At 43.0% G+C, this 24,122-nt stretch overlaps 3 protein-coding genes across 4 annotated transcripts in view; 1 reads left to right on the top strand and 2 right to left on the bottom strand.

Annotated features, from left to right (window-relative positions):
• Ppp2r5a (protein phosphatase 2 regulatory subunit B'alpha) overlaps positions 1-23,276 on the bottom strand; it is a 48,335-nt gene extending 25,059 nt beyond the window's left edge. Inside the window, exon 1 of the mRNA XM_038348498.1 lies at positions 22,957-23,276. Within this exon, the coding sequence (XP_038204426.1) occupies positions 22,957-23,137 (181 nt within the window). The 5' untranslated portion in view covers positions 23,138-23,276. The remainder of the gene's footprint in view (positions 1-22,956) is intronic.
• On the top strand, positions 8,486-8,947 carry LOC119827045 (PCNA-associated factor-like). Of its 2 annotated transcripts, XM_038348499.1 has the most exons (2): positions 8,486-8,612; positions 8,776-8,947. In XM_038348499.1, exons 1-2 carry the CDS (start codon positions 8,486-8,488, stop codon positions 8,838-8,840), a joined length of 192 nt encoding a protein of 63 aa, XP_038204427.1. In that variant the 3' UTR covers positions 8,841-8,947. The 2 variants fall into 2 exon arrangements, with proteins under 2 accessions (XP_038204427.1, XP_041911936.1); XM_042056002.1 differs by having other exon boundaries at positions 8,486-8,947.
• LOC119827046 (small nuclear ribonucleoprotein F) lies at positions 14,783-15,123 on the bottom strand. The gene has a single exon (XM_038348500.1). It carries the CDS (start codon positions 15,086-15,088, stop codon positions 14,828-14,830), a length of 261 nt encoding a protein of 86 aa, XP_038204428.1. The 5' UTR covers positions 15,089-15,123; the 3' UTR covers positions 14,783-14,827.
• Positions 23,277-24,122: the final 846 nt, after the last annotated feature.

The following is a 24,122-nucleotide window of genomic DNA, read 5'->3' as shown; positions in this document are numbered from 1 at the left end:
CCGTATCCTAAGCCATACACTATTTGCCTTTGCTTAGTCATTCTGATTTTAATTATCCTAAACCGCTCAAATTTTTGTTGGGGATACTTTAATAAAATTTTCTGGAACTGATGCTATTTATCTGTTTCAAATAGTGTTTTGTTTTGAAAATGCAATATCCCCACAAGCCCATGAGGTGAACCCTTGGTTGCCAGGTGGGCCAGCCTGGAGGAAGTGGGTCACTGGAGTCATGCCACTTCTGCCACAATAATGTTCTGCCCAAGGGCACGCCACTAAGAAACAAAACCAAGAACCTTCCTCCTTTATTGTATCATTTTTGCCAGAGCAATGGGAAAACGAACACACTGTTGGATATGAATCTCTGAAAACATAAACGAGCCATGAGCATATATGGAGGAGGACTTAAGAGAACAGGTTTGAGTCTGAACTGTCCCCTGGGCTCCTGTGGTCCACAGTTGCTGGTGCTGTCTCTGGGGCTGAGGATCCCTTGGGATTGGGGCCTAGAAGGCAGAGGTAGGTGACTGGGGTGGGCTTTTGAAAGTCATAGCACTCTGGCTCTGGCCTGTATTCTTCGCTTCCTGCCTGCCCTGATGCAAATGACACCTGCAGCCAATGCTCCCTCTGCTGTGCCTCCCAGCGACAGACTACAACTCTGAAGCCACCAGCACAGCGCACACTTCCTCCCTTAGACGGTTTCTGTCAGGTGCTCTGTCACAGAGAGGTGCAAAGTTTACTAGTGCAATAGAGAACTCCACTTAAACTATAAAAATAAAAGCAATCCTACATAACCCTGCAGTAGTATTTTGATCCCCACTCCCCCAGCCCCCAAATATTTTAACAAGGAGCAGTTCAGAACTACTGCATGTAGGGCACATTCAACAGTGTCGATGTCTTCGGGGAGCAGGCTATCGAAGTGCACTCATCTTCAGTAACATCCTCTGAGCTAAGCTCCCCCCCCCAAAAAAAAAATACCAACACCACCAGGGTTTCTTTGTGTAGCCTTGGCTGTCCTGGAACTCGTTCTACAGACCAGACTGGCCTAGGCCTCAGAGATCCACCTCCCTTTGCTTCTCAAGTGCTGGGATTAAAGGTGAGCATCATCATACCCGGTTGGAATATGAGTTTTTAAATGCCCGTAACTTTTCCATTTTGTTATGACTGGAACTTGATTTCACTAAAGACTTTACGACTGCTGAAAAATAAAAAGAATCATGACGAGCAGGGGGACAGACACAGCTCCGAGGAAATGAAGCATTTCCTCTTAGAGACTTATTAGTTCACCTTCAAAAACTCCCCAAAGCCCTGTTGGGTATTTTCTGGACTCTTCAAGGTTTTTACCACAAATACTCAACTTGAAGATGACCTGGCTCATACTGTAAGAAATACGTCCTACAGTGTTGTTTTTTAGAGTATGGATTGTAACTGGGTAGCAGGATCATGTTGATGGGTTATGATGAGAGTTAAGCAAACAAACCAATCAGAGGGTACCGCATGTGATTACACTGTTTTATTGCACTGTATATGGATCCCCAATTATAAAGCAAGATGTACTTCATACGTCATTCTACAGTATGTAAAATGCTACAATATCAGTGGCTAGTGTAGACAGAGACTGCACTTTGTTAATTACAATACTGTTTAGCCAATGACTCAGGTATATTTCTAGCTATCTCTTACAACTTGAATTAACACATTTCTATTATTTTATATTTTACCACGAGGCTCATGGTTTGTTACCTCTTGCTTCTTGGGTGGCTACATGGCGTCTGCCTCCTTCGGCAGCTATATGATGTCTCTTTGATTCGCCTACTCTTTATCTCTTCCAGCCTGGCTATATTCTGTCCTGCCATAAGCCAAAAGAGCTTTATTCATTAACCAATAAAAGCAACACATATACAGAAGGACCTCCCACATCAGCTGGAAGCTTTCGGCCTGCGCTGGCAGGTGCATCTATTCTGCTGAGGCATTCCTTTGCTAGTTTAGAACTCACTTCTTCAGGACTCCAACACAGGCAGGAAATCAGCCCTGTGGACTGAACAACTACCAGATTCTTGGCCTGTCCTTCAGGAGATGAGTGTTGGATTAACTGAACCACAGCCTGTAGGCCACTCCAATAAATTCCCTTCCAACGGAGATCCGTCCCATCAGCTCTGTTCCTCTAGAGAGCCCCAGTTCAAGGTAAACAAAATTCCACTGTGTGTCTGTGCTACATTCTTTGATTGACAGACAGTGTTTCGGCTACTGTGAACAGTGTAGCAGCAGTAGACATGGGTGTGCAAGTTACGTCTACGATATGCTGATTTAATAGTCCTTAGGGCACACCAACAGTAGAAGAGTGGGGTCACAGCTATCTGAGAAACCTCCACACTAGTTTCCACAGTGGCAGCACAAGTCTACTTTCCCACCGCGGTGAGGAAGGAAGGGCCTTTCTCCCACAGCCTTGCTAGTATTTGCTGTTGTTTTTGTCCTGATAGCCATCTGGCAGGAGTGAGATGGGCTCTCAAGACACTTTTAATTCGCATTTTCCTGATGGCTAAGGACACTGAGCACTTTTAAAGTACTACTGGCCTTTTTATTTCTTCTGTTGAGAACTATGTATTTGGCTTAGTCCATTTACTCACTGGATGATTCCTGTGGTTAATTTTTGCAGCTCGCTTTATCTATTTGGACAACTCTCTAGTCTGACAGCAGATGGCCAAGATTCACTTCTCCCTGTCCCGTAAACTGTCTCCTCACCCTGGGATCATTTCCTTTGCTGTAAAGAACCTTAACTTCACTTCATCACAATCTCGCCAGTTCTCAGGACTATTTCCTGGACTGCTGGCATCCTTTCCAGGAAGTCCTTGCCTGTGGTGTAGAGTAAAGGGCTGTACTCCTGGCCGTTTTGGAGTCAAGTCCTAACTACCTTAAGATCCACCCTGAGTTGATCAGCGTGCATGGCAGTCATACGCATCAGGTCCCATTCTCCTATAAGTGAAATCCAGTTTTTCTGGCACTGGTAAGGAAGCGATCTTTTCTTCAATCTCTATTCTTTACATCTTTGTCAAAAACTAACGGTAGTCGTGTTTTAGACTAGACAAGGCAAAAGGCCAAGAAATGACTGCTGGTTATTTTTTAAATAATAATAATAATAATAATAATAATAATAATAATACAACCTCAGATCCCTTGCATGAATCTTACATGGTCAATATATATATTATTCTACTTATATATTTTAGAATTCAATTTGCCAATATTTTCTTAAAGATTTTCCAGTTTGTGTCCATAAGAGACAGTGCTCTGTAATTTACTTTCTAGTAATATTTTCCTAATTCAGACTCAACCAGACACATACCTACTAATTCAGACGCAACCAAACAGACACAGACCTATTAATTCAGACTCAACCAAACAGACACACACCTATTAATTCAGACTCAACCAAACAGACACACACCTATTGAAATTTCTGCTTCTTCTTGTGTCACTTTTAGAGAACTGTTTACTTCAAGGAATTTTCCCATATCCTTTAAGATTTCAAATATAAGCACATAATTTTGTACCTGAAAGTTATGCCACCCTAGAGAAAAGGTACTAACCATTACTATAAAACAAGCTTAAACTGGAGTCAAGTCAGAAGTCATCTTCCAGCAAGACAAGGGTAAGAATTCCTCAGACCTACCTGCTTCCCCCAAATTTCAGTTTAAAACAACCATTTAGGCAAGTATGATAGTACATGCCTACAATTTAGCACTTGAGAGGCAGAGGCAGAAAGATCACCAAAGTTCAAGGCTAGCCTTGTCTACATATAGAGATTCAGGATAGTTGGAGCTATGGAGCAAGATCCTTTTTCAAAATAAGTAAAGTTTTAAGATAATAAAACACCATCTGAAGACTCTATGAATAGAACCAAGGGCAAGCAGCAAGTGAGGAAACTCCTAAGAACATCTATGAAAACTCAGGGAACGAGCTCATAGGAAAGCGCTCATCTAATCTGAGCAAGGCCTTGGATGTGAGTCCCACGCCACAAATAATTAATGAAAACTCAGTGAGTAGAACCTGAATTAAGATGGCTCTCTTCACTTAAGCACGGCAGGAACTCTCCTCAGAGACCCGGAGGCTCCCTCTACCTCAAGCTCCTGGCAGCCTTCTTCAGGTACAGACTAGACACTGGCATGTCTAGCCTGCTGTAGAGGCTCAGCTCTAACCAAGAGCAGCGGAGAGGTGAGGGTTTCCTTAGACTGCACCCTTGGGTAGTACCACTAAGAGTGTGTCCCAGTCACCCACCCCGGTCCTTTAGGCAAGCTAAAAGGACCTTATGCTACTGCCTACAGGTCACCCTTAAGAAACCTAGCTCTTCCTTCCCACGGCACCCTCAGTTTACAGGTGCTCTCAGAAAGAGCAGGGCTAGGATAGAGGGAACAGTAGAGATCTCCAGATTCACCGAGGCACAGTTCATTTTCAGGAGGGACCTGTAAAAAGAGGGGTAGCTTGGAGGAACCATACAAGAACAAGATCACTGACATAGATCCCTTAGAGCCTGAATTGAATTGGCTTTGCTAAAAAAAACAATGAGCAGTCAGGTGAAAAAGATGGGACGTAAGAGGTGGGGTACTGTCAGAAGAAAAGCCTATCAAAACTACTGTCTCCCAGGACGATGTGAGCACAACCAAAGCAATGTCTCTCTGAAGAACAGTATCAGAGGCTGAAAATTGGGAGACCTCGCCCAGCCACTAAACAAGCAATGATAACAACCCCGGAACTGAGGCCAGTACCCAATACATATTTTAAATGCCGTTCACGCCCTTCTTCCACTTCTCCGGCTCTGCCTGGAAAAGTACAGGCTACAGGTTAACAAGAAGGAAAGAATAACAAGGGGACAGCATAACTTGACTGCCTGTCAGAGTGTACAAGGGATTTAAGGAAGTATGGTTTCTCAGTAGCCACTATTCAAAGGAAACCACGACTAAGAAGTGTCACGGCAATGTCATGTCCGAGAGAGAATACCAATAAAGAGGAAAAACACCAATAAAAAGAGAATGGAAATTACAGACTTGAGAAGTCTATCAAAACAAAAACTTCACTAGAGAGACTCACCAGAAACTGAAAGCCGTATCTAGAGATATATCCAATCTTGAAGAACTGGAACAAGGGCTGGAGAGACGGCTCAAGGGTTAGAGACTAGCTGCTCTTGCAGAGGACCTGGGTTTGAGTCCCAGCACCCACACGATTTATAACCATTCATGACTCCTGTCCTAGGGAAGCCAGGATCTCTTCTAACCAAACACACAGGCATGTAGGCAAAACATTCACATATAAAATTAAACAAACCTAATTTTTAAAAATAGAAGTGGACAGCACTATTATAGTACTCTATAGAACTATTCAAATGTTCTATAGAGCACTATCATGATATTAAAGTGTTCAGAATGGAGGTACTGGAAGGAGAGGAAAAGGAGCAGAAAAAACATTTGAGAAAACAGTGACCAAAGCTGTGTAAATGTAGTTCTAACCTAGCATAGGAAACAGTGACCAAAGCACTGGCTGGTTATGAATGCACACACAACAAACAAACAAATGAAGGATAAAATCAAGGAGACCCATAAACTGTACACTCAGTGCAGTGAAAGTACTTAAAATTAAACAAGGACGAAATCTTGAAAACAAGATAAAACAGTTAATTTACAGGAGCTAAAATTGACAGGTGAATTATCAACCAAGAAAACAGAGACCAGAATACAGACTCACACTCAAAGGTTCAAAGAAAATGCTGGATCAAAAATCCTATGCCTAACAAAGCTAATTTTAAAAGAAAGAAAAAAAAAGACATTATCAGACAAAAAACTGAGTGATGGAAATATTCTAAAGCTGACTCTAAAGGTGGCATACATCTGTGAATACATTAAAACCTACTCAACTGTGGAGACGGGGGGGGGGGGGGGGGGGGCTTCTAGGGTGTAGATCTTATGAGTCTCACATCTCCAAAGCTGGCCTCAAATTAATTGCGTTGCTGAGGATGACCTTGAACTCCTGATTCTCCAACCTTTAACCTCCAGGAACTGGGATCACAAGCACATTGCACCAGTCTGTTTATGCGGCCCTGGTTATGTGAACCTAGGCTGTGCACGCTAAGCAAGCATTCTACCAGCTGAGCTCCATCTTCAGCCCTGTAAATTTTTCCTAATAAGGCTGTTCCTAAAATATAGTCCAGTCTCTCAAACACTTTCCTGTCGAATACCTGACATTACTAAGGGACAATAACAGTTTAATGATTGACTGTGGTGATGTCTCTGACCAAGTCAAATTAATTTCAGTCCACCAAACATAGAGAACACACGCTTAGATTTCTTTTATCTTTGTAATATTAAATTGGATTCAGTGAAAAAAAAAATCTGTAGGGACTCATAAATAAGAACTCCAAAACCAAGAAATAAAGATATAGTAAAAATGCATGGGCTACGTAGGATTGGTTTGTAGAACAGTTTGCCAAACCGTTAAAACTTAGTGAAGTTGGGTGTGTTGGCACATGCCTTTAATCCCAGCACAAAAGAGGCAGAAGCAGGTAAATCTCTGAGTTCAAGGCCAGCCTGGTCTACACAGTGAGTTCCAGGACAGCCAGAACAAATGGTGAGACTCTGTCTCAAAAAAAAAAAAAAATTACTACAGTGACATGATTTAGAATTGGCCCTATAATATGGTATTGCCGGTACTGTCTCAAGAGCATCTCAGCAGAAAATCTAGTCGATATTCTAACTCACATGGTTTCAAACACCAAGTTGAAGAACACAAGTTTTGTGGGTTTTTTAACCATCAAATTACTGGGTATGAATTTTGCAGACATTGCATGTATTAGCTATCGGTAACAGTGGAGCTGGAGAGAACTGCACCTTCTCCAGGCTGCACTGCATAGCGAGAGCAGTGTGGTGGAACCTGTGGCCCTTTTCTCGGCTCTTGCGGCCTACAGATGTCAGCCCACGCATCTCTCTGTGCTTGTGGATGGGTGTGGTGATCCACTAGGTGTCAGAGTTCCTTCTGAGAGCTTTATGGGATGGACAATAAGGACAGCCTCAAAGAATCTGTATGTGGGATCTTCACCAGCCTGGTAGTAATTCAGAGCTCTCAAAGGCCCACGGTGGCACTCAGCTCTCATCAGACTGAAGGAGCTGGGCAAACTCTGCACATGACATAACCTTGCTTGGTTCTGTATCCCAGCCCACAAGCTTTATCTGGCTGGGTGGGGTTTGGAGCCCTGTGTAGCACAGAAGAGACTGCTTCTTCACAGCTCCTGGATGCATTTGTACATGCCCATCCTGGCCCACCTGATGGCTGCTGCCAGCAGAAGGGGAACTGATATTTGGGAAGCCCATCTTAAAGCTCACTTCTTTACCATCTTCTTTACAGTGTGAGAAACCCAGGTACAATCAAGTTATTTCAGGTTTTTCATTTGTTAGTGCTGTATTTAATAACAAATATTTGAAAAGATAAGCATCATTTGTAATAAGATAATTTTGCAAACCATATCCCCAGGTACTGCTGCTCGTTTATTTGAAATCTAAACTAACATCTCATATAGGATTCATGCTACAAATTATAGAACAAGCGCAGTATCCTAGCAACCCAGCACCACCATTCAGTGGTATGCTGAGGGTGTGGTCCAGAATTCTAATTTAAGAGACAGTCACAGGATACAGAACTGTCGCTTTTTTAGCAATACCCGAGAACACTAAAACAAAGAGCCTGAGCTAGCTTTTATCTTGAACTAGAGAGCAGGCTAAGGCAAAGGAGCAAGGGAAATACTTGTATTTTAACAAATGACTCTGCACTATGACTTAGTCAAGAGTCTGTGATTTCATTACAATTGAAAATGGTGAGAAAAATGTAGGATATCACACTTTAGGAAACTGTAACATGCACACTGTCGGTCTGGTATATCTAAGTGTATGTTAATCAAAATCACTGGACTACTGTCTAAAACTTAACAACAGCTTTAATTACCATTCAAAGAAAATCGTATCCACAACTACTGTTATAGAAGTATACTGATTAGTTTTTATTCCAAAAAAAAAAAAAATAACTGTAAACTGGGTAAAGTGGCACATGCCCATAATCTCAGTATTTTGAAGGCGTAGGCAGGAGAATGGAGAACTCCAGGCTAGCCTGGGGTATACAACCCCATCAAGAAAGGGAGGAGAGCCGGGCGGTGGTGGCGCACACCTTTAATCCCAGCACTCGGGAGGCAGAGGCAGGCGGATCTCTGAGTTCGAGGCCAGCCTGGTCTACAAGAGCTAGTTCCAGGACAGGCTCTAAAAAAGCTGCAGAGAAACCCTGTCTCGAAAAAACCAAAAAAAAAAAATAAAAATAAAAAGGGAAGAGAGAGGAGGAAGGAGGAGGGAAGTTAACTGCTTATTATTTTTTGAATTTCAAATAAACTTCCGGGGGTTCTTGTTCAGTTAAGACATCCGCAGTTGGGGCGTTGGTGCGAATTGTCTCTTCCTGTGTGAACATGGTGCGGACCAAAGCAAACTACGTCCCGGGAGCCTACAGAAAAGTGGTGGCTTCTCGAGCCCCCAGGAAGGTGCTTGGCTCCTCTACCTTTGTCACCAGTTCTTCATCGTGTTCGTCGAGAAAAGCTGAAAATAAGTATGCAGGAGGGAATCTAGTTTGTGTGCGTCCAACTCCAAAGTGGCAAAAAGGCATTGGAGAATTCTTCAGGCTGTCTCCTAAAGATCCTGAAAAAGAGAACCAGGTTCCTGAGGAAGCAGGATGCAGTGGCTTAGGAACATCGAAAAGAAAAGCATGTCCTTTGCAACCTGATCACCCAGATGACGAAAATGAATAGAACTTACTCATCTGAATAATGTCTTCAGTTTACTTAGGTATTCTGGGATGTAAATTTGGGTAGATGTGTTTGTTTATTTGACTTGTTGACTACGCATTCATGTAGCCATTCAAAACAACTGGCTGTAAAAAGGGAGGATTTTTTTTATAATTTGTAAATTATAATTGCATACTCGAATTTATAATGTAATAAGATGCTTCTTTTACCTGTTAAGTTTCTTGCTAAAATCAACATTGCATGATGTTCTAGTTACTAATCTACCATCTTTGAGATTTGCTTAGATCTTTGTACTAATACCATATTATGGACACTTCGTTATTGAAATAGTGCCAAATTGTTATGGCTTGTTTGCTTTAAAAACTCAACTTAGTCTTTTTCACATTAAAAAAATCAGTATTAACTGGAAAAAAAATATCACTTCCGCTAAGACAGCCAGAACAAGGAAGGAAGATGAGCTACTAGGTGTGTGACAGAGTCCTTTGGCTGTGGACGTGATGGTGCGGGAATAAATGGAAAACGTGTGCCATCTCCTTGATCTCACTTGACTACAAACCTGCTATTCACAAAACAACAGCATGTGGGACTTTTAGGAACAAGAAACGTTAGAAAGACCTTTAGGAATGGGGTGGGAGGCTGTGAGGAACTCTATCTCATGCTGATGTCCACACAGCTCTTAAGAGGCCCCTGCTCCTGCGTGCAGAAGGAAGGTGCTCAGCCTACATCAGCACCGCAGTTCCGCACCCACTCCACTTCCTTCACCATCGCAGACTGGCTCTGGGTGACGGCCAGGAGTGGAAGTCTCAGGATACTTCATTGATTTTCTAGGGAAATGATGACTTTAGCTGGACTTTCCAATAGAACTATGTATAAACTCCTAAAACAAGACTTAGTACTCAGAATAGTTGCTGCCTCTCATTTAATAGTCAGCACTACAAAAAAAATAAGATTTTTTTTTTTTAAAAAAAACCCTATTTCTGAGCCAGAGAGATAGCTCAGCAGGTAAAGACACCTGCTAAGTCTGACAACTTGAGGTGGATCCCCAGAATCAACACAGAAGAAGGGCCAACTCTCACAAGTTGCTCTCTGACCTCCATATGTGTTCCAAGGCATGCCTGTGTGAGTGCACACATATGCAAACAAACATATAATAAATAAAAAATTTAAAAAAGAAGCCCTTTTAGCCTGTGTAATTTATCTATTTTTTAACATTTATTTCTTTTAGACTGGGTATGAGATCTCAGAGTGTGGAGCAGGAGTGGGAATCAGAGGACACTCCAAATGCAGGTCACTAGGTTTGACATCCAGCACCTTTTGCCTGCTGAGCCATCTCAACAGCCCTAGTATATGGAATTTATAACTAAGGTTTCAAAATGACCCAACTCAGAATTTCTAGAAATAAATACTTTATTCAGAATTAATCCAAATGGTTATTTTTCCTTTCAGAAAAATCATGCGGTTTTTAATATTCTAAGAAGTTAAAGCATGGGGTGAACAACCTACAGTTACACTGCTCCCACTGACATTAAATTTGAGGTTTATTCTGAATGGGGAATGTTTTTTAACAATCTACAAGCTCTTAAAAAATAAATAAAGACACAAAGAAACAAGGTAGTTAAGAATATTTCTCACTGTGTACTCTTTAAATGAGTTTATTTCAGAAAACAATGAAAACCGAGACTCAATTATGACTCACACCGAGTATTATATCCTAAATTAGTCACTACTGTTGTAGAAAGAAAAACACATTCCAAATGTGTGCAGGGTCATCCAGGTGATCACACTACACCAGCCATCAGCTACATGATGTACTGACCCCACTGTGGCTGTCCTCTGGCTGGGTCAGCTAAGGAAAGCGGAGCTATTTTCCCCTCTCCTACTGCAAGACCAGAACTTCCCAGGAAGGGAACAGGACTTCAGAAGAACCAACTGAGAAGCACTTCCCGGTTACACCTGCTACTCTGGCTGAACTTTACATTCGAGCTAAGGCTTGTTCCCTAACCGCAGGCACAAACGCATCTGGAATACTACTTAAAGAGATGATACATAACTGTCCAATTTTATCTCCTCTAGAAACTTCGGGAGACTAAAATTAGTGAAGCGTTTGATGAATTTTCCTAATTAGGTCTCTATGCAAATCTCAGTTTTCTAGTCTTACTATTTCCAGTTTTAAAATTGGGGGAAACTACCAGGAAAGACAGTGCTATGCTAATGTGGCCACAGTGCAAGGAAATTCCAAACGCTTATTAAAGACAGCAAAGGAGAGGGAGAGTAGGTGCAGCATCCAGTTCTGGAACAGATCGCCGTAACTGGAGTGGCTGGAGGCTCCGATTACAATCTACCTGCCACAAATGTGCTGCACCAACAGTTATCCCATATCAGGACTCATTCATAAAGCCAATGTTCCCAACTACTTTTAGAACAAGCTTTAGGCTATTTAAGGGCAGTGAAGACAATGTTAGATAGAAATGGACCACTTGTCCAGCACCTAGGAAATCAGCAGCTTTCTCAGAAAGTTCCCAACCACAGTCTTTCCCTTGCACTGAAGGGAACGATTATACCTTAATGCAGTCAACATACATCCTCAGTTTAACATTACAGAGAAGGAATTAACCAACTGAGAAGATCAAACTGTAAATGACCGGCATAGAACACAACCTAATCTAGGGTTTGGTTATCTACAAAATGGTAAAAATGTTGGTGTAGCTACACAGTACCCAGTTAAAGTGTGGTCCGAATGATGGCACCCGTAGGCTCACAGGTTGGAATACCAGGTCCCCAGATGGTGGAACTGTCTGAGGTTTGGGACGTGTGCCACTGGGGGTGGCCTTTGAGGTTCAAAAGCCCATGCCAATCCTAGAGAGTGTTCTCTTTCTTTTCTCTACTTCCCTCTCCCTCCCTGCTCTGCCTCCTACTTGCAATTAAGATATAAGCTCTCAGCTACTGCTCCAGCAACATGCCTGTAAGCAAGGCAGAAGTCATGTTTGTGCTAGCCTGAGTATCAAAGTGTGAAGCAAGTCACTAGTCAGCCATAGAGGCCAGGCAGTGGTGGCTCACAACTTTAATCCCAGCACTAGAGAGGTGGAGACAGGAAGTGATATGGCTGGGTGGAAGAGAGGAGCTCAGTATTCAGTCTGAGGACTTGTGGAGACAGAAGACCCCATTGGGTCTGAGGATTTCACAGAAGTAAGAACTAGTGGCTGGCTGCTCTGATCAGCTTTAACTCCCTAGTATCTGACTCCAGGTTTTATTATTAAGACCAACTAGAAATTGTGCAACAGGTAATGAAGCCTTAATTCTCTGAAACTGTAAACTCCCGATAAGCTCTTTCTTCTATAAGTTTGCTATGTTCATGGTATCTCTTTATAGAAACAAAAATAACCAAGACAGTTACTAGACATTACAAAATATATAATTTATATAAATATATAATATAAAATGTATATTAAAATGTTAACTATAACATGATAGAAAATGTTTTTCTTTAGATGACTTTACTATTTCTCTCAGTAAACAATATGGCAGGCTCTAAATGCTGTGCAGGAAGACACATGTTGACAGATTTCATCCTGCACCACGAGTATTACAAATCCAGTCATGGACAAGTCCTTCACAGCAAAATCCGGGAGTCTTAGCAGGCTCCTGAAGGTAGCTGCGTTAGTCACAGAACTATCCAAACGGGCACTGTTGGACTCGCACACAGGGCAGGTAAGAGGAGTCAGTGGCAAAGGCTCTTGCCTCCAAGCCCGCTGACTTGCATTCCATCCTGAGGACACACATGGTGGAAAGAATCAACTCTCCCAAGTTGTCCTCTGACCTTCTTCACACATGCATGAATATGTGCACACACAGAGAAATATGCGTAACAAAAAAATCTAAAGGTCTTTTTGATATTTAGAACTGCATTTCTAAAAGCACCCCAAATTTATAGTTTACAAAATAAAACTGACCTTCCCTCCCTACTTGGTTCCTTTCCCAGCACTGTCCTCAGTGGCAGCGCAGGACAAAACACACCTCGGGATGACCAGTTCTTCCTTTTCTACCTCTTCCTTCAAACAACTAACAAGCCCTACCTATGATGTACACTTCAAATAAGCCTCTTTGCACTTCTGTATTAACCGTTCTGGATGTGGCTATATCATGTCTTAGCTAGCCTTAAAAACAAACCTCCTGACTGGCCCCCTTCCCTTCTTAAAACCTTGCTCTGTTCTAATCCATTCTCCCTTCTGCAGCTATAATACTTATTTTTTAAGATTTTTTTAATGCACATGGGTGTTTTGCCTGCATCTATGTCTATCCACCACATGTGTGCCCGGTGCCTGTGGAGGCCAGAAGATCCTCTGGAAGTGGAGTTAAGAACTGTTGTTAGCTGCTGTGTGGGAGCTGGGATATGAGCCCAGGTCCCGTGCAATAGCAGCCTGTGATCTTAAGCACTGAACCATCTCTCTAGCCAATATTTAAATGAATAAATAAATATACAAAAACATAGAAAGACACACATCTATATCTGCCAGACTTTCTAAAACAGTTATTCTTACTTACTGACTGTGCTTATACAATTTCTACTTCATCTTTACCCAACAGGTATCTCAAGTCTATCAACCCTCTGAAATGACCCCCAAAAATAACCAACGACACCAGAAGCAAGATTACCAAAAGCATGAAAACTTTTAATTTTTACTTGACTCACCCACTTTTCTGTTGCTATATGCTCTACCTACCCACTTACTAAGCCTCTCCTTGGTCTCTCTCGCCTCTAGATGTTGGTATGCTCTGGTCTCTTCTCACTCTACAGATTTCTACTGAGAGGCTGCTTCAACTCCCATTGCTTTAAATGCCACTGACAAGCTGAAGACTCCTAGACTACTATCATAGTGTACATGTAGTCAGCTCTAGGCCCAGATTAACTTTCCAACAGGCCACTTTAACTTCCCACAGAAGAACGATTGCTTTTTTAAGCCTAGCACGGGGGACTCACACCTGTAATTTCAGCACTTAGAAGGCTGAAGCAGAGCACCATGAATTTAGGCTAGCCTGCACTATAGTGTGATCCCATCTCAAAACAAAAACAAGATTTTTAAAAAGCACTAACTACCAACAAAACAATAAAAATGTTATTTTTCTTCTCACAAATCTGCTTTATCTCTCAGTAAACTGTTTTAGCTGGTAAGGTGTGCATACATGTAATGTCATTGCTCAGATGGCTAAGTAAGGCAGGGTTGTTGAATCTGAGGTTAGCCTGGGCTACCTACAAACTGCTATCATATACCTACTAGCTGTTCAAATAAAAACTGTATCATTCTTGACTTCCTTTTGCCAAGTCCTCTGTCTGAGCTACTACCCCATCTCCATTTAGGAAGGCTATTTTTGTATTTCATGTCCAGATTACAATTAGAATCCTTATTCCCGTCTCCCAGAATCCCCAGTAGATATAAAGGCAGTATAGTACCTGTACCCGTTCTTTCTTTTCTGGTTTTTCAAGACAGGGTTTCTCTGCAGCTTTGGAGCGTCCTGAACAGCTCTTGTAGACCAGGCTGGCCTTGCATTCACAAGGCCTCCTGCCTCTGCCTCCCGAGCGCTGGGATTAAAGTGCTGGGATTGAAGGCCTGCGTTGCCACCTCAGGTTCTGTACCATTCTTTAACATAACATTGAAAGTGAGTCCTAACTGCTGTTCCCTTGTCTTCTCTAAGCACACAAAAGCTGACAATCCTCAAATGCACTGTATTCAATTGTGGGTCACACATCCTGTCCAATGGATGGGTCATAAACGTCATCTGTCTTAGCCTAACACCTAGCTGTTTGGTCTCAGTTGATCCCTTACTCTAGGCAGGTTTCCTTTTTCTCTCCTTCCATAATAAACCTAGGCCAGGACTCTTCCACAATTCCCTGACAGGTCAATACTTAGCAAACTCATTGAAACTTCTTTTTTTTTTTTTTTTTTGAAAAAAAAAAAACAACCCAAATCTTTATTGTATAGAAATACATATATATAAAAAACCTCAAAGATGCTATTCTCTCATTTCCCCATCTTCCTCCTCCTCTTCAACGCCTCGGATATAAAGGACATTATTACACCTTATTAGAACTTCACCCAGATGTCCAGACAATGCACCATCTATGTATTCTTCTGTATTTGCAAGCTGCATGTTCATGTAGCCATCGACAGAGACCAGGTAGCCCTTGTATTCCATCCCCCACTTGAGTTTCACCATCACTGGTTTGCCTGTCAGTCCATTGAGAAAAGGCTTGGGATTGAGGGGCAAACTCATCGCGAACACCCGCGAGCGTTACACCCCGCTCGCCGCCGACCCCGCCGCTGCAAGCCCCTCGTGCGTGACCGGAGAAGCCGCCGCCAACCCGGACCGCGCAGCGCTCGGAGAAATGCTCATTGAAACTTCTTAAAGTATATATTCTTTACCCACTATAACACACTAAATACGATTAATTTCAAAAGAAAAAGCATTTATTGTTTTATTTACCTAAGTAACACTTTAATCTCCACAATGGTGTGTAAATTTTAAGTACCATGGAAACCAGAGGGAGAAAAATAATTGTACTAGATTTTTTTTTTTTAAAGCAAAGTTCATATCAGGCAAGAAAACTCTTTTCAAAGAAGGTAGTGGTAAGGGTAATTCTTATCGGACACATAGTTCTGCAAAAGTTTTATCTTATTTTACTTAGAACTTCAACAGCTGTTTATCTTTACAAGTCTATCTGAAAAATTATGTCTTAAAAACTCACCCAGCTCTGCTAACTTCAGGGTTATAAAAAAAATCTGTCATATTTTGCACTTTTATCAATTGTGAGGAAATAACTAACAATGACTTCAAATACTCCTTGGCTTCTGATAACTATAATTCTAGAACATCCTTTATCAGAAGAAGCATACATCTGGCGAGGGGCTCTTGTTTTGACATTTGATATTCCTGAACTTCAAGTTCTAAGCCTGGTTATTAAAAAGTTCTTATTTCAGGCACCTAGTCACTGCCTATACTATTTTTATTCATATAAGATTCATTGATTTTTATGTGAGGAGTGTTTGACTGCATGTGTGTATGTGCACCATGTGCACAGCTAGTGCTCTGGAATTACAGACAGTTGTGAGCTGCCATGTGGGTCCTTTACAAGAGCAGCCGGAGCTCTCAACCACCGCACCCTCTGCAGCCCCCCTCTATACTGTTTTACTCCCAAACTCGCCTCCCTGTTTTCAGAGACTCTCTCTGGTGAGATAACCAGAATGAGAGTGAAATCGGCTCCCAAAGGAGGCTCCAGAGAAGGACTCCTGAGGCCTCCTGCTCAGCACCTCACAGTGGGCTGGAGGGGAAGCAGCTTAGCTATTCCAGGACTGTGATCCCAAGGAATCTTTAGCATTCAGTATCCAAGTCAGAGACAGGTTCTCTCAGGTCATGTAAACCTACAAACTACAATACAACAGGCACGAACAAATAAAACCCAGTAAGTTTGTTTAAGGAAATGTGAATCAAAATGACAGGATTTCTAAAATTCTTCATTACTCACTCAAAAAGCTCATATAAACAAATTCCTTCAGGGAAGAGTTCAAAAAGATACACATGAAAAATAGTTCTGTAACTACTTATTAGTCAATGATCCTGCTCAGACAAGCAGAGTCTGTTTTACATAAACCCAGCCTGTCACGTCAAACATTCAGCAATTAGGTTTCTTGTTACGTAATAACGCACTAAAAGTAATTATACATTTTAAGTCTATTTCTTTTATTTCCTTCAAGGACATCCTCATAAATTAAGGCTGCACCTCGAATTTAGAAATTAATATAAACTAGCTGGGCATGCCAGTGCAGGGGCACAGTAATGCAGGGGCAAGTTAGTGCAGGCCTGTAATCCCATCACTTGGGAGGAAGGAGGGTCAGGGGCTCAAGTCCACTCTGGGTCTGTGTTCAGTCCAGGCAACACCATGAGAGCCTAGCGCGCACGCGTGCACACACACACACACACACACACACACACACACACACAAGATAAAAAGAAAAAAATTAGTATAAGCTATCTCACTTTATCCAATTTTAAGCACATGTAAGTCCATATCTGAGTCAACCCTGTATTACTTCTCCACACAACTATACACACTGCTTTCCTGGAACAATCGGCGTCACACAGCTCACACTATGTTGAAATGCAAGAGCAAACACCTTTGTTTTAATCTAGTAATTACTCTGCTACTTCAGCAGCACATGTACTAAAACAAAAGCCAAGCCAAACCCGTATTTACTCTTCACTATCAAAGCACTAAGAAATCAGAATTCATGTACTTAGCCTGAACTGCTTTAGGCATAAATATGTTAAAACAAAAGGCAAATAAGAAAGCATGAATCTCTGACAGTCAATACCTAATATTCTGGGGAAAGCACTGTCAGTGCAGGAAGGTAGGTGACTAAGGTAACCAAGGCGAATTTCACCAACATAGCGACTGTGTCTACACGACATTTAGTATACTGCATTTGGTACTATGAGGTATTTTGGGGGGTGGGAGATAATGACATTCACTTTTGCAAAACAAAATTTACCATTTCATCCTAAGGAACATTCACCTAGAACAAACCAATAAATGCTAGGGTTATTCAATGCGGTCAGCAGAAAGGCCAAAGACAAATTAGGAAAATGGATTAGAAGTGGCTCTAGACCCTCGCTGATACCTTTCACACACGATTAAGTTAAACATCAATATGAAAACTCTTGCAGGGCAGTGATGGTGCATGCCTTTAATCCCAGCACTCGGGGGGCTGAGACAGGCGGATCTCTGTGAGTTCGAAGTCAGCCTGGTCTACAAGAGCAAGTTCCAGGACAGGCCCCAAAACTTCACAGAGAAACCCTGCTTCGAAAAACAAACAAACAAAAACAAAACAAAAAACCCATGAAAACTCTCTGAAAGAAAATACTTGGCACAAAATAAATATAAGGCATGATCCAAACAGTTAAATTCAACATACAGGTCCACTATGCAGTCTTGGTTGGACTGTAATTTGCTATATAGACCAAGATGGCCTCAAACTCCCAGAGATCAGTTTGACTCCAGAGAGGTGGGACTAAAGGTGTACACCACCATTACATTTTATTCAATATACTCAGTATACAGAAGACATCAGTTTGATACACCAAAGTGACTGCCATTATCACCTGTGATTCTGAAAAATTGGGTTAAAGCTAGGCCAACCTCTACCACGTTCTCAATTCTTGCCTACTCAAATCTCAGCTCTTAAAAAAATAAAATAAAGGTCTGATTACCTGGCACTGAATGACAATAGTTGGGCTTTCATTTAGGTACATAAATAAATAAAACAAGATCTAAAAGAATCACCTCATCATACGAAAACTCCAGACGCTAACAGTCTCCCCTTCAGAAGAGCAGCTGATCACCGGCCATAGGGGGCAGCAGAGCTAAGAGAGTGAACTGTGAGCACCAGAAGGTGAAGGGAGGGCAGAAAAATTAATGGGCTGAGTAAGGAGACCTGAGGATCAGAGGGAAAGACAAAGCTTCAATTAATGAATTAAACCAGCAGACACCTGATACTATGAGACTTGGCCCTGACTCCTAACTGCATCTGAGAATCACCCTGGGAGTTTTAAAAAATAAACATGCCAGGATTCCACCTTAGACCAGTTAATGCTGATGGAAGAATGAGGGCCAGGTGTGGGTTCAAGTTTTCCAAGTGTGTAAGAGGACTACCATGCTCTCATACATAAAAACAAAGGTAAACTAGGCCCTGCCCCAGATGCTACAATGTTAAAAGCTAAATTGGAAAGCAAAACAAAGCACAACAAATCTACTATTTCCCAAATGTATTGTTTTGTAGCTAAACTTTTGTCTCTAAAACTCAAAGGAGCCTAAAGAACAACTTTCACAGTACCTTTATCAACGAGACTGTTATTCTTACAAGTGAAAGCTGTAAGTTCACAGGGTCAAAGAGCTAGCCTCAAGCAGCTGTGAGTCACCACTGAAGCGAGAAGACAATTCAAATCTGCTATTTACAGGACAGTGCTCTGCCCCAATGGTATCACCAATTTGCTAGATATATTTTCCTGGATTATCACTTTACTCAATTAGATGCTTCCAAAAATAATCAATAATTAAATTAAGAAAGACAACCAAAAAAATGAGAAGAGAGATATGATCCTAAATAAGAATTCTGAAGATGTTAGCCTTCAAGGAGGAAAGATTTCCTCATGTGAGTACTAGAACTAGACACTATATTTAGCAATTCCTCTAAGTATATCCTTAAAAAGTAAAAAGAAAAATTAATTATGTCTTCTAAGAGGGACATGACAACAGTCAGAAAACAGCCCTAAAATAACATTGGAAGCCACTGAAAATACTTAACTTACTCAGATGAATTTCAACTTTAACTTAGTGTTTTCCTAATTACAAAAGTTTTGTGTTTGGATGGAACAATAATTTGTGAATATCCAGTTAAAAGTTAAACAAGTAGTAGTAGCGAATCCCTCCCCAAATCAGGACAACTAGAAAACAAATTAAGTTATAATTAACTCAGAAGACCACATACCTCGACAAAACAAGCACACACATTCCCCTTACTGCTAAGCAAGCTCCTTCAAACAGCAGCAACTCTGGCCTCAGTTCTTCAGAGGTCAACAGTGAAACTGAACGATTCTCGGGAAGTTCTCTACCTCATCTTTTTTTTATTCATATTTGTATGACAGTATGTCTGTGTACCACTTATGTGCTGTGTCCTCACAGGCCAGAGGAGGGCACTGGATCCTCTGAAACTTCACAATTACGTGAGTGCTGGGATCAGAATCTAGGTCCTCGGGAAAAAGCCAGTGCTCTCAAATGTTGTACCATCTCTCCAGCCCCTCTCTACCTCAAGAGTTCAATCTCAAAATCAGTTTCTGTTCCTTGCTGTTTACTGACTATTCTAGAAAAAACACAATCTGTATAATCATAACGACTAGATCCTTTTTCTTGGTAAAAACTTATGGCTCCAGGCTGGAGAGATGACTCCTGGAATAAAAGCATTCTGCTCCCGGAGACCCCGGTTCAGTTCCAGGAGGATCTACCACCTCTGGCTGCAGACACCTGTACTCACATGCACATAATGAAAGTAATATTCTGGGAAAGTTTATGTTTGAGTATTACTAGTAATTCTTCATTTAAAATATTTTAATTTGGGGCTGGAGAGATGGCTCAGCGGTTAAGAGCATTGCTTGCTATTCCAAAGGTCCTGAGTTCAATTCCCAGCAACCACATGGTTGCTCACAACCATCTGTAATAAGGTCTGGTGCCCTCTTCTGGCTTGCAGGCATATATTGTATACCTAATAAATAAATAAATATTTAAAAAATAAAAACACAACCTTTAAAAAAATATTTTAATTTGGATTTCAAACACAAAAGGGATGAGAGCTAGCATTCTTTACTTACATTATTTCACTTAATCCTTCCAATCCTGGGAGACAGTGTTATTCCCACTTTACAGATAAGGAAAATAATTCAGATCAAAAACTAACTTTTCACCTTGAACTAACCCCCATGGACCTAACTTTCTCAACCATACTACTTCAAGTTTGTGTAAAATGAATTTACGCCAAAACCACTGACATTTGACCAGAGTCCCCCAGTCAGATGAAGCACCATCCTGATAATCCGGCCTAAAACTATCCTTTCTAAGCCTCAATATTCTCCTAACTAAAGTTACTAGTATCAACCAAAGAAAGATATTTGTGAAAAGACACCCAACCCTAGACTGTCAATAACAGCCTAGCAGCACTGCCATGGTAGGTCTGAAAAGGCAGAAAATGAGGGTTAATGATACACCATTTTGGGCTGTTCCAGTTGTCATGGACAACACTGGTTTGTGTTGTTTTTCTGAAGATAATCATTTGAAATACTAAGCTCTTATACACATGTAAGGAATCAGCTGTTTTACCAGGCCAGAAATTTAAACCAAAACAGACTAAACACACTGAATGTGTTTTAAAAGCAAATTTCCTAATGGTTCATGATCATCAAGTTACAGGTGAAAAAATTACATCCTACATGAACGTAAGTTCCAAGGCCAGAAAAATGATTCCCATTTAGTGCTCCTAATTTTATTTTCTAGCACCTAGCTCTCAGGGGAACTCACTATTTTGAACATTTTCAACATTAAAAAATCATGCAACCCACTCACCTACATGATTCTGCAAAAATAAACTGAAAAGGTTGAGTTGTTTTGCTATTCCTTACTCCCAGTCTGCTTTTAAGAAAACAACTTGGCACCTGTCCAGCCCAGATCCGCATGGACAAAGTGTAGAGTAAGCAGGTTGATATAAATACTTGAAACATCTCGGATGCCCACGATATCTGAATCACTCCACAGTACGACTGTATTTCAGAGCAGGAAGAACTAACTCTTTCATACTAAAGGGTTTTCTGGTGTTGTTTTTGTTAAACCCACAAATGGGGGAAAAATACTACTGACAGAAAAAAACATACAATACTGTGGTATCAAGGGCACCGACAAAGAAACAAGTAAAAACTCAACTTCTCAAAGCATTTTAACAACTTGAGCGAAAGTAGGTTTTTTTCTGTTTGAGGGTTTTATTTTCAAGTGAAGATGTATCTCCTCAACTGGATCTGCATGAGTTTACCATGAATAATACCTTGAGCAATAGTACATATGCAAATATCTAAAATCAACCTAGAGTTTCAATTTTCTTTTTTCCACTACTGACCAAATTCTGTACATAAAAACAACTATGGAACCCACAGTTTTCTGAAACAAACACCATCTAACTTAGAATATGATTCCTGATTCTATAAACCTGTGTCGGCTTTAAAAATAAAGCCTATTAAAACTGCATCTCTTGAGACTAGCCAGATGTTTAAAATTCAATTATTAGGTAAGAACAGTAAGTACAACATTAAGAACAAGAATAACTCACTTGAGCGGATTAAATATAAAAGAAAAATGCGAGTATCAAGATTTCAAACTAAAAATAACACGATAAATTAATGAAAAATAATCAGAGTATAAAATAGGCTTTAACGAAGTATAAAAACTTAAAACCTCTGAGTAGTAATTCAATATCCTAACAGGTAGTACTGAATTATAACAATTGCTGCACTCCGCTGACCATGCCATGCCAATGTGTTAACAATAAATGAGATACACACTGAACACACATAAACTCTTCCACAAATCCGTCTGAGCCTAGCTGTGGTATGTCCTTGATTCAGAAGCACTCCAAGAGGGAGATGGAGGGTCTTGAAGGGGGTTCCAAAGCTAGTCAACTGTTGACTTGATCTGGGATTTTCTTTATCCGCCTTGCCAAACTATGTCAGGATTCACAGATCCAAAGACAAATCAGAACCAGATTGGCCTTGAAAGGGTTGCTGGATCTCTGTCAAACGAACTGAAAAATCTGCTGATCATTTATCTATTTAGGCATGAGCCTTTAATTTCTTGGCCTTGTAAATCATTCTCTAGATTTCTATCAGGTTTGCAAGAATGTCTTAAGTATCTAGGAATATAATTATCTTTCCATATGACATCTAGACGTAAAATTATTAAATCGAAAGCCAGTAACTCTCAAAGAATAAGCAAGAACACCAGGAAACAACTTCGTGAAAAGCCTCCAAACATACTGGGGAAAGCAGGCGAGCCAAAAGAAGTGCCAAGCACTCCTGCGAGGCATTAGGCATGGACACCAATTTCAATTACTGTACAAAACCTTGCAAAGTCCTTGGAAGCACAGCCCCGAGAACCAAGTTCCCGTTCCACTCCAAAGAAATACTCGTTCCTTCAGAACGACAATCGAGGTCTTTTAAGGGATGACACTTAAGCCTACAGACACAGTATGGAAGATACGTCACTTGGTCGCGGTTTTAGGCGTCTTCTTTATAGTTACGTCTAAAGGCCAGCTAACTCGGGGGCAGTTGTTCGGACCCTGGATCCGGCGACCGAGGGACAAGTACAGAAAGTGACGAACTAGCTCAGCGTGGAGGAGAGCCAGGTCTGAGGCTCGGCAAAGTGGGGGTGAAGGGGTCGGAGAACCGGACAAGGAAAGGGAGCGCTGGTACCTGGGGGACCCTGGGGTCGCCACGGCAGGGCAGGTGGGCAACCCGGGAGAGGGGCACCAGGGGCGGCCCGCCGCGCGCTTTACCTTTGAGCTGGGGCAGGGGGTGCAGCTCCGCCTGGCTGCCCTGGCTGCGGAACTGCGACGAGCCCTGCGAGCGCTTCTGCCTCTGCGCCTTGCGCACCGATTTCCGGGTGAAGCCGTCCACTTTCTCCGAGGCCGAGATGGCGGCGCAGGGAACTGGCGCGGGCGGCGACGGCGACGACATCTCCGCGACCCCGGCGGCGCCCGGCACCTCTCGCCGCGGCTGGTCCGGGAAATGGGCGAGGGACGGGCGCGCAGAGCCTGCGCCCCTGCGCCCCGGGCTCCGGCCGCGCCGCCCTCGCGCTCCGCGAGCTGCTCCCCGCCCGACAGCGCCTCACGGCCGCATCCCCGCGCCGCGCGGCCGCCTCCCGGGGCTGGCGGAGGGGAGGGCTGGGGCGCGCGGGCCGCTCAAGTTGCTGACGCCCGGCGCCGAGGGCGGGCGGAGGCGAGCCCGAAGTTTGGACGGCTGGGGCGAGCTAGCGCGCCTCGCGTCCCCTGAGCGCACCGAGTCCCGGAGGCTCCTCAGCGGCCGCTGCCCGCGCCGTCCGCCCGGCCGGGAGCCTCCTCCCGGGGCGCTTCCATCGCGGGTCCGCGCGAGCCGCCGACGAGCGCTCGCCTCTCCTGTCAACGCCGACCCCTCATCGCCCGGGGCGGCCACCGGCGCCCCGACCCCAGCGGCGTCGCCCTCGCTCTCCCCCGCGCGCCCGCCGACCGCCCACGGAGCACGCTGGGCGAGCGACTGCTACAACTTGAGAGGGCGGCTGGTACGGGCGACCTGGGAGCGGGCGGGGAGGGGGGCCCGGGGCGCGTGCGTGCGCGCTCGCGCGGCCCGGGGGAGGGCTCGCGGGGGGTGGAGGGCGGAGTCTGACTGACAACTTCCGCGGGGTCCCACGAAGCCTCCCGAGGCTCAGGAGGGGGTCGGGGCGGGACAGCATGCCAGTTCCCTCAGCCAATCGCAGGGCTCAGCGGCAGGACGGGGAGGCAGGGGGCGGGGCCTCCGCGATGTGATCCGTAGTCCGAAGCGGGGTGGGAGGGAGGGGCTCCGTGACAGACGCGGGTGCCAGCCAATCGCAAGTGAAGACAGGGAGCGGGGTGCCTTGTGCGTCACAACTGTAATGACTGCTCTCGGGGTTTGGGGGCAGAGGGGAAATGGGGGCGCCACGGTCGGG

This window comes from Arvicola amphibius, chromosome 12, assembly GCF_903992535.2.
Source record: "Arvicola amphibius chromosome 12, mArvAmp1.2, whole genome shotgun sequence".
NCBI lineage: Eukaryota > Metazoa > Chordata > Mammalia > Rodentia > Cricetidae > Arvicola > Arvicola amphibius.
Note: the sequence above shows the minus strand (reverse complement) of the source record. Positions and strands in the feature narration are given on the sequence as shown.

Coding starts and splice junctions, on each gene's coding strand:
- LOC119827045 (XM_042056002.1), top strand. CDS start 8,486: ATGGTGCGGACCAAAGCAAACTACGTCCCGGGAGCCTACAGAAAAGTG.
- LOC119827046 (XM_038348500.1), bottom strand. CDS start 15,088: ATGAGTTTGCCCCTCAATCCCAAGCCTTTTCTCAATGGACTGACAGGC.